This window comes from Mustela nigripes, chromosome 1 (assembly GCF_022355385.1).
Source record: "Mustela nigripes isolate SB6536 chromosome 1, MUSNIG.SB6536, whole genome shotgun sequence".
NCBI classification, from domain to species: Eukaryota; Metazoa; Chordata; class Mammalia; order Carnivora; family Mustelidae; genus Mustela; species Mustela nigripes.
In genome coordinates this window covers 159,184,112-159,197,882 of record NC_081557.1, presented here as the reverse complement: position 1 = coordinate 159,197,882, position 13,771 = coordinate 159,184,112, and the positions used below count along the sequence as shown (strand labels likewise).

The 13,771-nt window shown below is 36.7% G+C and overlaps 1 protein-coding gene across 2 annotated transcripts in view; it reads left to right on the top strand.

The window, feature by feature from the left end:
* Nucleotides 1-13,771, top strand: part of UNC5C (unc-5 netrin receptor C) — a 362,738-nt gene that overhangs the window by 228,777 nt on the left and 120,190 nt on the right. For both annotated transcript variants that reach the window (XM_059376239.1, XM_059376235.1), the window contains exon 3: nt 13,395-13,538. In XM_059376239.1, the coding sequence (XP_059232222.1) occupies nt 13,395-13,538 (144 nt within the window). The remainder of the gene's footprint in view (nt 1-13,394; nt 13,539-13,771) is intronic.

The following is a 13,771-nucleotide window of genomic DNA, read 5'->3' as shown; positions in this document are numbered from 1 at the left end:
AAAAGAAGGGAAGGAGAACAAAACTTTACCTGGAGATAGGAAAAGATACATGATTGAAGCTCTTTGTTCAGTTGACAGTGTTATATAGTTACATAAATATCTCTCTCAGTGAATTGGAGCTCAGTGTAAGAAACAATCATTTTTTCTTCTTTTTCTTTGTGATGCTAGTACAAAATGGACGTGAATACATTACAAGTCATACACAGTTTACAGAATCAGGTGCCACTGTTCTGTTGTTCAAGATTGGGTTTTTCTAGCTCTTATGAAAACACCAAAATGAGATTGCTTGTAAAGAAATGATACTGGTAATTAAACATTAAAACCTAGTGTTCCACAGCAATTTATTTGTTCAGCATTTATGTTGGAAGTGATACTTTGAAAAAGACTGCAAGCGTACCATTCTGAAAATGAGATTTTTGTTATATAACAAGCAAATTGCTCTGTTTTATAGCACTTTGAGCATAATATTAAAATCACACATTCAGTTATTTGAAAACTCTGAGAATTAATAGAAATTCTCTGTGTATCTAACAAGATGTTGCCAAATAAAAAAGTGTTTTTAACAATTTGAAGCTAAACACTGAATCATAGTAAAAAAAGAAAAGCATTGTGAGATTAATAAGTATTTTCATCATCCATTTATCCAGTAGTCATTTAGAAAAACCCACTGTGAGCCAAGCATATTATTCACCGTGTATATCATTTAAGTGTGCATTATGCTAAGCCTCAGTAACAGACCCCACCAAAGAATAACCCCAAAGTGATACAGTGGTACATCTGTTTTCATATCAGTTCCAGGAAGGTGCCCTTGATTGTAGGGCAGGTCTGTTCCCATTGGTCAGGTATGGATGGACCCAAACTCCTTTCATCTTGTGTTCTGTCATCCTCTCTGGCCTCATCCTTCTCTGCATCCACCCAGCAGGAAGGGAAAGACAGCAAGGAGGGGACCCACAAGCTTCTTCACCAGCTTGCCTGTGAAAAGGTACAACGACCTTCCACTCCCATTCTGTTGTCCAGAATTGCTTTTGTGGCCACTTCTAAGACAAAGGAAGCTAGAAAATGTGGTCAGATTGTGTTCCCAAAAAGATATAAAGAGCTGGCAGTCCTTGCCCCACAGTTTGTCCCTAAAAGAACCTTCTGTTAAAGATTTCTTTTGACCTCACAACAGTCCTGTGAAGTACACTGGCAAAGGGCTACCTATTTTTACTGATTTAAAGCTTAAGAAAATAAGAAATGGAAGGAACTACCCAAAGTTACTCATGATAGTAGTCATTCCAGGACCCCAAATCAGGTTTTCTTCCTCTTGGTCTTATAGTCTAATTTGTCTACATTTTGTTCCTTCTGTCAGTGAACACTTTCATACCACAGAAAACAATTATTTATATTCCATTTGAATTGGTAATTTTTAATATTTCAGTGTCATTGTGATTTCCTAAAAATTCAATGTCTTGATGTTCCTACTGAAGTAGCTTTATCAGTTATAATGTATAATACTCTGATCCAGTTCTCCTGTTCTTTCTGGGGACAGGGGAGTGCTACAAGTCCTGGTGTCCTGGTGGTTCTGCAGGCCCAGGTGATTACTTCTAGCCAATGAGCTGTGTGAAAGTTACATTCCTGCTGCTAAGCCAAGGCATTTAAGAGCGGGTGTGTGTTCTCCGTGCTCTCTTCTCCTGGCTCAGTAGGCGTGGTTGAGGGGCTATAGGCTCAACAGAGATGCAGGCTGGATCACTAAGAGTTAATGTGGGACAGCTGTCCTGAAGACTGTTGTGATGGAAAAATAGACTTTTATTTCACGAAGCCTCTGGAATGAGAGGAGTTGTTTAGAACATAGTATAGCATAAACCATTCTAGCTTCTGAAATCTTGTTAGTTAGCTCATAGTAAGGGATTACTCTGCAAAGAGCTTTACATGTGTTATCTCATTGAATCCTTAAAAGAACCCATTGAATTAGAAATTTGAGGAAAATGACACTTAGGGTAGTAAAGGAATTTTCCTACTGTCATACATCTATCTGGTCACTGAAAAAAACAGAATTTGAACCAGAGCTTCCCTAAAGATTATACCCTCCATTAAGTTAATTGCCAAGGATCAATTAAAAATAAGGTTTTATTGTCAAATATGGATAAATATTGTCTTCTGGAATTATACCTATAGCCTTAGATTTATCAAAAATTAAATATACGTAACTTGGAATCAACAAAAAACAAAGAGACATACTCCATATGAGAAAGAAAAGAATTAGCTGTTTTGTACTTGGTTTCATTGTTTTTATTAAATCATCCCTCCTTTGAAATGATAGTAGAATGATTTGAGCAAGGATCTCAGAATATATAGAATATTTTGAAGGTTTCTGAAATCTCAGGATATATAGAAATATTTTGAAAAACTATCAGAACACATAATTATATTCCAGTCCCTATATAAAGTTAAAATTGAAAATCGGTTTCTCAGCAGTAGTTCAAATACATACTCCTCACTTGAAAATATGAAATGCTAATATTTTATATTTCTACTTGGAATTTCATGAGTTAAATTTTCCTTTTTATTGTAAATTAATGAGTCATTCTTGTGTATTAGAGTTCCTTTAAAAGACAAAGAAAAATTATTTTCATTGGTACTGGACCTGCATTTACTCAGCTATTAAAAACAATTTTGAAGAATCTAAAAAACATTTTGATAACTCAGCTCCTTCTGCCACCCTATTATTAGTGTGAATGCCAAGCAGGTTCGAAGTTTAATTCAAAGTTGTGTTTGATGGTGTCTTTCTGACTAGGGAAGGAGGTACAACTTCCATCATGACTAAAAATTCCTTTCCTTTAAAATACATTTGGATATGATCACGTATCCTTTTTTTTTTTTTTTTTTGGATCACATATCTTTTAAATAAGTATTAATAATGTCCTAGAGGAAATATTCTTTCATTAATTCAATAAATAGTCATTGTAATGCCACAGAGACAGCATGTAACTGACACAAATCTCTACCCTGATAGAGCTCACATTCTGGTTGGTAAGTGAAGGAAGACCCTAGAAGACAAGATTGTGCTCATCAATTTTAAATCGTCATTAAAATATGGAAGTTTGCTTATTTAGCCCCAAATTAGTTAGAGCTAACCTGTTTAGTAATTTCCATTCAGCTGATTAATGTTCCTGTCTCACCTGTGTAATGGAATATGAATATAAGGAATCTGTAATAGATGAGCTATGCAAGCATTTCAACTACAGAAAAACGTAGACTCTTCCACTCATCTTGTCAGGGTAACTTCACTTTTTCTACAGTTTAATATAGTGAGAATCCTATAAGACTGGTAAATCTCTTAAAGGTAAATCACTAAAACTCATTCCTGCTGTCAAACTTCATATCATAGACAGATCTGCATTGCCTGGATGATTGATGTCCCCACCCAGACCTGATTCTCCCAGCTCTGCTGCAAAGTTCCACAACTATCCATGTCTTTCTCAAGTGGGTGTGTGTCTAATATAATTTTTAATCATGGTGCTCCTCCCCTCTCCTGAATCTATGTTAGTAACTCCAGTTCTAATTTTGTGAATAGAGTATCATCGTATTCCCAAAATAATTGTTATTACTATACAGTGTGTGTGTGTGTGTGTGTGTGTGCATGTGTGTGTGTATTTAATTTAGTATATATATTTAATTTAAGAGATTTCAAATACTTTTGTAGCTGTTATTCCATTTCTTTCCTCAAAAGCCAAGTTCATATCTTTATTTTGTAACTTAAGAAGCCAAGGCTTGATGAATTTAGAACTTTCCAAAAGTCAGTAAATACAGGACAAGAATTTATTTTCTTTTTTTAAATTTTATTTATTTATTTCACAGAGACAGAGATCACAAGTAGGCAGAGAGGCAGGCAGAGAAAGGGGAGGAAGCAGGCTCCCTACTGAGCAGAGAGCCCGATGTGGGGCTTGATCCCAGGACCCTGGGATCACGACCTGAGCTGAAGGCAGAGGTTTTAACCCACTGAGCCACTCAGGCACTCCAAGAATTTCTTTTCTTATCTAAGGAAATTACTAGGTAAGGTTGTGTATTAGGTAGGTATTTATCTAATATCCCAGTTGTAACAATAATTGCCCTGGATAAGTTGCTTTTTTTTTTCTTTTTTAAATGAGCCTTTCTAGTTTGGTTTAAGTTTCCTTAAGATTATGAAATATAATGCTTTTAAGACAAGCAAGTATCTGTCCCCAATATCCTGTGTGTGAACTGTTATAAGTGGCAGTCCCTCCAGAGGCAGTTGCACTTAATGTTCTTTTCTAAATTACATGAGGTAAACATAAAATGAAAACCCAGGGGTATGAGTATTATTATTTTGGATATATGTGTTGGTTTCCACCATCAGACAGTGTTTTCAGAGGTTCACCAAGAATATTGCTCTCAAGCTTTTAAGATTAATGACTTGATGTAAGATCAGAAATCTGAAAACAGCTTTTGTAATAATAATTAAAATTAAAATTCCATTAAAAGTAAATCAGATTAGTCTTGTTTACTAGTTGAGAAAGATTAATTTTCCTAAAGTATCTGTCATTGGGAAAAAAACATCATTTTACCAATTTGCCATTTTTACAGATTCCCCACTCCACAGAACAAACTTCTCCAGCTGCCATTCAAGGCTCTCTGTGAGTCTCTCTTCTATCTAATTCCATGGTCTTATTTCTTTACTCCATTCATGTAAACTATTCTCCCCTGTAGTGATCCAGGCTTTTTCATCTCTGCCCTTTGGCTTTGTGCTATTCTATCCTCCTGAAGTGTCTTTGATTCCTCTCTGAGTCTTTAAACCCAAACCATGCTTCAGCATCAAACTCAAATATTCCATTTCCCCAGGTTTACCCTGATCTCTCCATCTGAAGCTATTTCACGATAGCTTTCTTCATGGGATTTTCAGAATTTTCCAAAGAGTAGATTACTTTTATTCAATAAACCAACAGATGGAAAATGCTGAACAAAACCATGTTGAAAGACTCAATGAGATGGGGCTCTGTCTTTACATAGACTGTAGGGTTATATGGTTTAATAAATTGGGGGGAAAGAGTGGCCATCCAAATTAAACATATTTTTTATGGCAGAACTTCTGACCAAAGCCTTCAATTCACTGATCTGCATTCTGAGTTTCTAAGAGGAAGTTATATTAAACAGAAATCCCCAAACCTATTTGACCAAGGAACACCTATAAAATATATATATTTATATATTTGACAGAGACAGAGAGAGAGCATGGATCATAAGCTGGGTGGGAGGAACAGAGAGAGAGGGAGAAGCAGGCTCCCCACTGGACAGGGAGCCAGACATGGGGCTCGATTCCAAGACCCCGGGATCGTGGCCTGAGCCAAAGGCAGACGCTTAACAACTGAGCCACCCAGGCACCCCAAGAACACTTCTTTGAGACAGTTTGAGGAATATTGATATAGTGAAAGGAACAGGAACATTGGATTCAGATAAATATGGCTCTAAGTCCTGATTTTGCTAATCATTGGCTCCATGAAAAATTATTTAAGTTCTGACTCTGCTCTTTACCTATATTATAAAAATACCCATTCCCAAGGATCATTATGCAGAACTGAGACACAAGGTAGATGCTAGTTACTTTCACTCTTCTGAGTTGCAATTCAATTTACTTATATGTGGACTTTGACACTACTTGGTATTATAGCTATAGATGTATAAACCATTCATTCATTTAGCATACATTAACTGGACAAATATGTGTGCCAGTTACTGTACCGGTGAGTACACAATGCATACAACAGAGCCACTTAGTAAACTCATATTTGTTTTAGTGCTAGATAGTAAACTTCTAAAGAAAGGATCCGTAAGCAACTCATCTCTATGGCTACCTTGGAAATGTTCTTGGTGCTCAAGAACTGTCTCCACAATGAATTGCGAAGGACAGAGACCTTATCTGCCTTCTTTACCACTGTGTCCCCAGCACACAGAACAGTGTGCAGCACATGGCTGAATCTCTATAAATACCTATTAAATGAGTGGCTGGTAATAATAAGGGTAGAGTAATGATAAGGGTACAGCAATAATAAGGTCTGTAATTCACAAGTTCATGGTTAAATCAACCTCCAAGAATAGAGTTTCCCCCCACCCTTATGGACAGAATTTTTAAAAAAAATTTGTTAAAATTCTTTTGAAATTACCAATGTATTTCATGAAATAAAAACAGAAAATAATGCATGTAGTTATGATTTAGATAATCATTAAGAATTATACTTTAAAGAAAATGTTAGAATGTCTTCAAATATGTATGTAATAAGTTTAATGTTTTGTGAAAAATATTTACATGAGTAACGTATTTGCTATGTCAGTGGAATGTGCTTTATCACATTTTTACAAAATCACTTCATTATATTCCAAAGAAATTGACACATAAGGCAGAAGTTAAATACAGAAAGATTTTAGCTCCTTTTTTGGACATGGAAAGAGTTCTTGGAACAGACATTCAACAGGTTTTTCATCACTAAAGTTTAGAATGCGAATAAATCATGGATCACAACTGGTAGAATTAATCTATTAACTCGTTACCACTATTAGTGTAAGAAAGAGCATTTTGCATACCCTCATACTCCAATTATCATTAATACTTGCAGCTCTAAGTTTGGTGGTGTTTGGAAAGTCAAATCAGAAAAAGAAGGACTGGTTCTCTTATAACATCTAAAACCTGACACTTCTGCAAAGGCAAGGGAAAAACAGTATTAGTGTTGTCAAAGTATCATTTATAAGTATTTTAATATCATCTTGCAATTAACATTTCAAGTGTGAAGGGGGAAAAACAGCATTTATCTGTGGTCATCATATAGATTCCTAAAACCACTCCCCACTCCAGATATATAATCTAATAAATATTTTCTTCTCATTTCTAGACAAAACAAAAACATAGTGAAGCTAAACACAGATCCTCATTGGACAAGGAATTCCAAACAGAACCAAGTAATTAGAAATTATCACGTAAAACAGGAAGTCAGGTCAATGACCTAGATATGAAATGCTTCCAAGCAACTCCCTTGACCCATTCAGTCCCAGCCATGTTATTCTTTGATTTTTAGGTAAATTCATCTTGATCACAAAGATAAAAAAATGTAATTAACAAATTATGCTTATAATAAATCTAATATACCTGTGATTTTTAATGACACAAAGTAATTTTAGTTACTTTGTGATTTACTATTTAGTTTTGTGACTTACTAAAAATCACAATTGTGATTTTTAATGATACAAAGTAATTTTAGTTACATGGCCTATTTCTATATTAAATATATTAAAAATCCAAGGAAAACATTTCAGGGAAAAGTTGATAAATTATGTGTCCAGTGTCTTTTCCTGATGTAGTTTAAAGAGTGTCAGATGACTTCGTGTAACATGAAACCACGTCTTGATTGTAAGGTTTGGCTTTCGAGTTACCATATTTTGATTATTTTAGTGAGTAGCTGAAAAACTTTCAGGGTTTTGTTGTCTTGGTGGTGTGTTTTGTTTTTGTTATTACAGCCTTTTAAATAATGCCGCTATTTTGAGTGACTTTAATTTATATTAAGACATCTAGGGGCCCCTGGGTGGCTCAGTTAATCATCTGCCTTTGTCTCAGGTCATGATCCCCGCGTCCTGGGATTGGCCCTCATCCGGCTCCCTGCCCAGTGGGAAGCCTGCTTCTCCTTCTCCCACTCCCCTTGCTTGTGTTGCCTCTCTTGCTGTGAATCTCTCTGCCAGATAAATAAATAAAATCTTGGGGAAAAAAGACATCTAGCACTGATACGTACCATGTTTTAGGTCATATTAGTGAAAACTAAAAGGATTAAACTCTGGGAGAAAACATGAAAAAGAGACCCTGCTAATTCAATAAAGTGTTGTAACATGTTGCAGATCATCCCTACCTGAGCGTCATTCATTTCCCAGCAACCTCTGTCCTGTGAACATACTATAATGAGATTTGGTCAAGTGACCTTTGCAGCTCTTCTCCCAAGGGGGAGAGTGTTGTAGGAGGCCGAATTGCTAGGTCTACACAACGTGATGTCTCAAACCTTCCCTTTGCCTTATGAAAATACAGTCATTAAGAAGAAATACAAGTCTAATGTGAGCTTAATATGCTGTTTAGTGAAATGTACATGGGGTATCAGAAGGCAAGGATTTGATGACCACATTTTATTTTTTTTTTTTACTTCTTTCTAAAGATTTTATTTATTTATTTGACAGAGATCACAAATAGGCAGAGAGGCAGGCAGAGAGAGAGAGGAGGGAAGCAGGCTCCCTGCTGAGCAGAGAGCCCGATGCGGGGCTCGATCCCAGGACTCTGGGATCATGACCTGAGCCGAAGGCAGAGGCTTAACCTACTGAGCCACCCAGGTGCCCCTGATGACCACATTTTATAAAATCTTCCGAGATGATGCAGGATTTTGGAGTATCACCTAATAAATGAGACAAAGGAACACAGTGCTGGAGACGATGTTTGGTCCGCCTTTACAATTTCTGGAACTTGACTTAATTTTTGATATTAGCTAGCTCTTAATGTTTGTTGACGGTACTACAGATTATATTTCTCAGGGAATGTAGATATTGCTTAAATAATTATACAATCGTATTCATCCTGTATTTGGATCATTTTATAACAGTCTATAAGAAAACAATATTTGTGGTGCCTGAACCCTATTAGAAAATTAAAATTTTGCTAAAGATAAGGAATAAATATCATTTTACCAGATTTTATTGCCATATGCATGTATAGCCATACAAAGATCCAATCAGAGGTTTGCATTTGCATCTGGGTTTCTAAAATCATTTGAAACTCCCTATTAGCAAGTGCATATTCATATTCATTATAAGTCTTCTTGATATAGCATGCTAATTACTTGCCTGCACTCTGGCTCCCAAACCACAATGAATCCTATTATAAAAGCAGATCAGTGCAAACTTCAAACAGCATGCATCCTGGAGATGCCACTATTAAAGGAAGAATGCTGATGGAAAATCTTTGATCTTATCAGACGTGATGGAAAATACCCATTTGTATTTGAGTAAATCTGTAGAACGAAGCATTTCCCCCGCCCTTAAGTAACCTGAAACCAATTTCAAGTTCCCAAATGCTCTTCAAAGCCTCCCGCCTTGGAAGTAATGCTGATGGCATTACAAATTTCAAGGCAGCTTCCTTTTTCCATCTGGGGACTTCAAGCAGATTTAAAATTTTACTTTCAAAGAGAAAGGATATTACCTCCTCTTACCCAAACCACTAGCCTCTGGTTTGTTGAGCAGAGTGTCATAGATAATGAACTTACCTACAGTAATGAAAAGATGGCTTATAACAAAGTATCTCAGAGCTTGACTAATGCAGCTGATTGTAGGGCATTCTAAACTCTCAGTATTGAGACACTTACTGCTTCAGTTCTTTCTGGGTCTAGTGCTATTGATCAAAAGTTGGAATGTAAACTTTGGGTGTGTGGCAGGACAACCCTACCCAACTCATCAATCCATCTCCTCGTGAATGGGGCACCTATGAAGCTGAAGACAAAAGTCGGTGTGTGCTTGACTCCTGCACCCACAGCAAGCCCGAGCCACACAATTCAGAACATTCATACTGTGAATAATCCCTGTAGTAGGAGGATCGGCCTGTGGCTTCTTAAAAAGCCTCAGATTTGTGGTCAGTGGAAACATCCATGAGCCTCCTTGGGCTGAAGGATACAGTGGCCCTAGTGAAGTTGCCCTAACATTTAATTAGGTTTTCTGTAATTGCTTTAAGTAAACGGGCAGGGAGCGGGGGAGAGGGGATGAGGAATGAAACCTGAGGTTATCATCTTGGGATGCAAAACATTTGTGTGTGGTTTTAATATCCTGAGCCCATTTGTTGCTGCCCTGCATTTTGGAAGAAATCATTACCGTGCTGAGGAAATACACACTGCAGGTTTATCAGCCCTTTGGTGACTGTAAATTTCCTGCAACAACTTTTAAAAGAAGAGCTTTGTGTCCAGTAACTGAATTTCTGCATGAAGAGAGGGGGTATAAACAAGTAAAACCGGCAAAAGCATGAAATTCCAGAGAGTGGAATAAAAAGAAAAGTGGGAGGCGAGTGGGAAAGCTGGGCTCCATTTTTCCGTGATCATCTAGAGATCAGAAAATGAGAATTATTACAGCAGGACAGGAGAATGAGAAGACCTATGCAGGGATTAAGAAAGTGGAAAAGAGATAGTGTTTTTTTGTTAATAAGTCGGGATTTCTGCTGTAGAGATTGTCTTATTATTAGGACATTGATTAAAATAATACAGTAACATTTTCATGGAAGAGTGAGGGATTTAGATATGCCAGTTACTTGAAAATTGTTTTTATTTTTATTTTTTCAAAGATTTTATTTACTTATTTGAGAGAAAGAGAGAGACAGCATGAGTGGGTGGAGGGGCAGAGAGAGAGGGAGAAGCAGACTCCCCACTGAGCTGGAGCCCAAGGCAGAGCTTTATCCCAGGACCCCCGGATCATGACCTGAGCCAAAGGCAGCGCTTAACCAACTGAGCCACCCAATCAACCCTTGAAAATTCTTTTTAAATGGTGTGAAAACTTTTTAAATGGGGGGGCGCCTGGGTGGCTCAGTGGGTTAAAGCCTCTGCCTTCGGCTCAGGTCATGATCCCAGGGTCCTGGGATGGAGCCCCGCATCGGGCTCTCTGCTCAGCAGGGAGCCTGCTTCCTCCTCTCTCTCTGCCTGCCTCTCTGCCTACTTGTAATCTCTGCCTGTAAAATAAATAAATAAAATCTTTAAAAAAAAAAAAAACTTTTTAAATGGTGTAAAACTGTGTAAGCATAAAAGCCTTGTTAATTTTCAAGACTTTAAAATCACTTTAAATATGTTTAATAAACTTTTGGCCATAGAGATGTCGTATTAGGACCTTGCCCTGCTTTGGGCTTACAAAATCCACTTTCCTGGGCTTTATTTCAGTTCAGGGACCCTTGAGTAGATCTGAGGGCAGAGTTGTTTCTATGACTCAAGTCCTCTCAGTTCTCAATAGAAAATATTGCTTATTTTCCCAGGGGGACAGCATCTACTTCTGTTGGGCATTCATTAATTTTCCTGAAGGGTTTTACCCATTTAAGCATGTTGTAGGTTTAAGGGTAAGTTCTGGAATACTCTTTTTTTGGTGTCTTTAGGTGACACCTTCATGTCATCTATACCAAGAAGTCATAGTCAAACAGTTTAAGAAATCATACCTTCTAGGAACTAAGCTCTATATCTTATGCATATCATACATACATATGTGTGTGTATACAGATATGCAGTTTACTACTTAATTACAATTGTGTTCAATGCTACAAAGGAGAAGTACACAGAAAAATGAGAGTAAATAACAAGTGAACCCAAATTAGCATGAAGGATTCAACATGAGTTAAGTTGGTTAAATTATCTAAGGGGGAGGGACAGAATATGTGTGTATACACACACATATATAGATAGATATTAATTCTCATCTGATGATGTCATCTACTTGCTTAAAATACTTTAATGATATCCATGACTTTCAGAAAGAAGTTCTAAATCCTAAACATGGTGTGCAACAGATTCTCAAACTATAGGACACATCTAAATTCTTTAGGTGCATGCTAAACCACAAATCTCTGGGCCCAACTCTCAAAGTTTCTTATTCAATTTGAGTCTGGAGTGGGAGCCAAGAGTTTGCACTTCCAACAAGTTCCCATGTGATGCTGGTGAAACTGTTCTGGGACCACACTTTGAGAACCACTGGTCTACATCTCTGTGTTTTGACTGATATTTTTCTTGTCTCTCTTCATCTCATGCCATTCTTGGTGCTCAACTGTCCTCTGGGTTCCCAATCCCCTCATTCTCTTTCTCACTTCTTTTCATATGTTCTGTCCCTCCCCCTTAGATAATTTAACCAACTTAACTCATGTTGAATCCTTCATGCTAATTTGGGTTCACTTGTTATTTACTCTCATTTTCTCATTTTAAGTAGTAAACTGCATATCTGTAGTTACTATGCACCCCCTTCACAATGATAGAAGTTCTTTGGGGGTAATGATTATCCTACTCACCAGAGATCCACAAGTCCCTGGGGCAATACCTTTTCCATAATGATATGAAATAAATATTTGTTCAATGAATGAATGAATGAATACATGAATAAAAAGTACAAAGCAATATATTTCATCTTTCATACTGTGCTTATACTTAACCCTAAGGGTCTCCCTGTTAGTTGTCTCAATAGGCATTTCATTCTGAAAGAATGTGCAGGAAAATTGGCAGTTACCCACATACATTGTTCAGATGATCCTTCTTGCTCAGTGCAAAGAGGCACATTGTAGAATAACTCTCTGAAAAAGACTTTGATTTATCAAGATAAATACTCTTCAAATGATAATCCCAGATTCTTAGTTCAACTTTTGTTATTCAAGATTACCTAATGCTATAAAATAAAATCCATTGTTTGAGAATTTTAGCTGGAAGCCACTTTTAACAGGATTTTGGTTACATCACAATTACAAATAAACATTTGGGCTTTCGAAATATTATGCATGAAAATTTAAAGTCATACATTCTTTGAATAGAGTAGCAAGGATTTGTTAAATAAGACTGGCATTTTTTTTTTAAAGAAAAGAGTTTACTTTAATAACTAAAAATAACTATAAAAATAACTTAGTTTTAGATAAGCACCATATATTTATATAGTACTGGGTAATATTATAATAAAACCTGACATATTATATATAGATATAAGTTTGATTTTTGTACTTGTGATTACAGTTTTAGGTCATGCACATTCCTTGTTAAGGAATTGTTAAGAAAGTTACAGTTACTGTAAAACTATATAAAGTGTTGTAAAACTGTATATAGCTGTGTGGTACCAGATGAAACTATAATAAAATGTGATATATGTTTATATACATTAACCAATATATATTAATAATTTACATACTTATAATTATAGTTTTAGCTTATTCTCTGTCATTTCATGTGAGGAGTTAGGAATATTTAATCATTGTAAGGTTATGTATAGCACATGGATATCTTACCCATGACCTATATAATGGGGGCACAATCCTTAGAAGATGTGAAACCCGTCTTCATGTTTGACTATACCAAGGAAGCTAACTCAGCAGAGGGTAAATATTTGTCCAACTCTTTGGAAAAAAGTGTAATTTTGTGCTGTGATAGATCTACTCCACTTTCATCTTCTGGTAAAAGCAGAAGGTTTGAAATAGCAAATAAGAAAATGAAAAAGTTGGGCATCAAATAATGGGAGCCAAAGGAAGATCACAGGTGGAGAGAGACAATATCTGGGCTGTTGATCGATGGCATCAAGATGGATCACTGGGGGGAAATACATGGTATGATGTTTTGTAGTTTGCCAGTAATAAGGCTTTTCCTGACTTAAATCTCCCTTTCTCTTGGCAGGTCTCATTGTCCGGGAAGTGAGCATTGAGATTTCGCGCCAGCAAGTCGAAGAACTCTTTGGGCCTGAAGATTACTGGTGCCAGTGTGTGGCCTGGAGTTCAGCGGGCACCACAAAGAGCAGAAAAGCCTACGTGCGCATCGCATGTGAGTCATGGCGTAGGAACATGCTTCAGAACCTGGGTGGAATGTGGGCAGATGTCGGCTCCCAGACATCTCTGCAGATTTCTGCAGATTTCTGCATTTGAGCTACACGTTCCCCTTACATCACCAGGATATATTTTTTGTTTCAAGACATGGACGATTTCTCTTTAGGGATATGAAAGAACTAGTGATTTTTTTTTAAGATTCTGAATTTTTGTTTTTTTTTTAATCTGGTA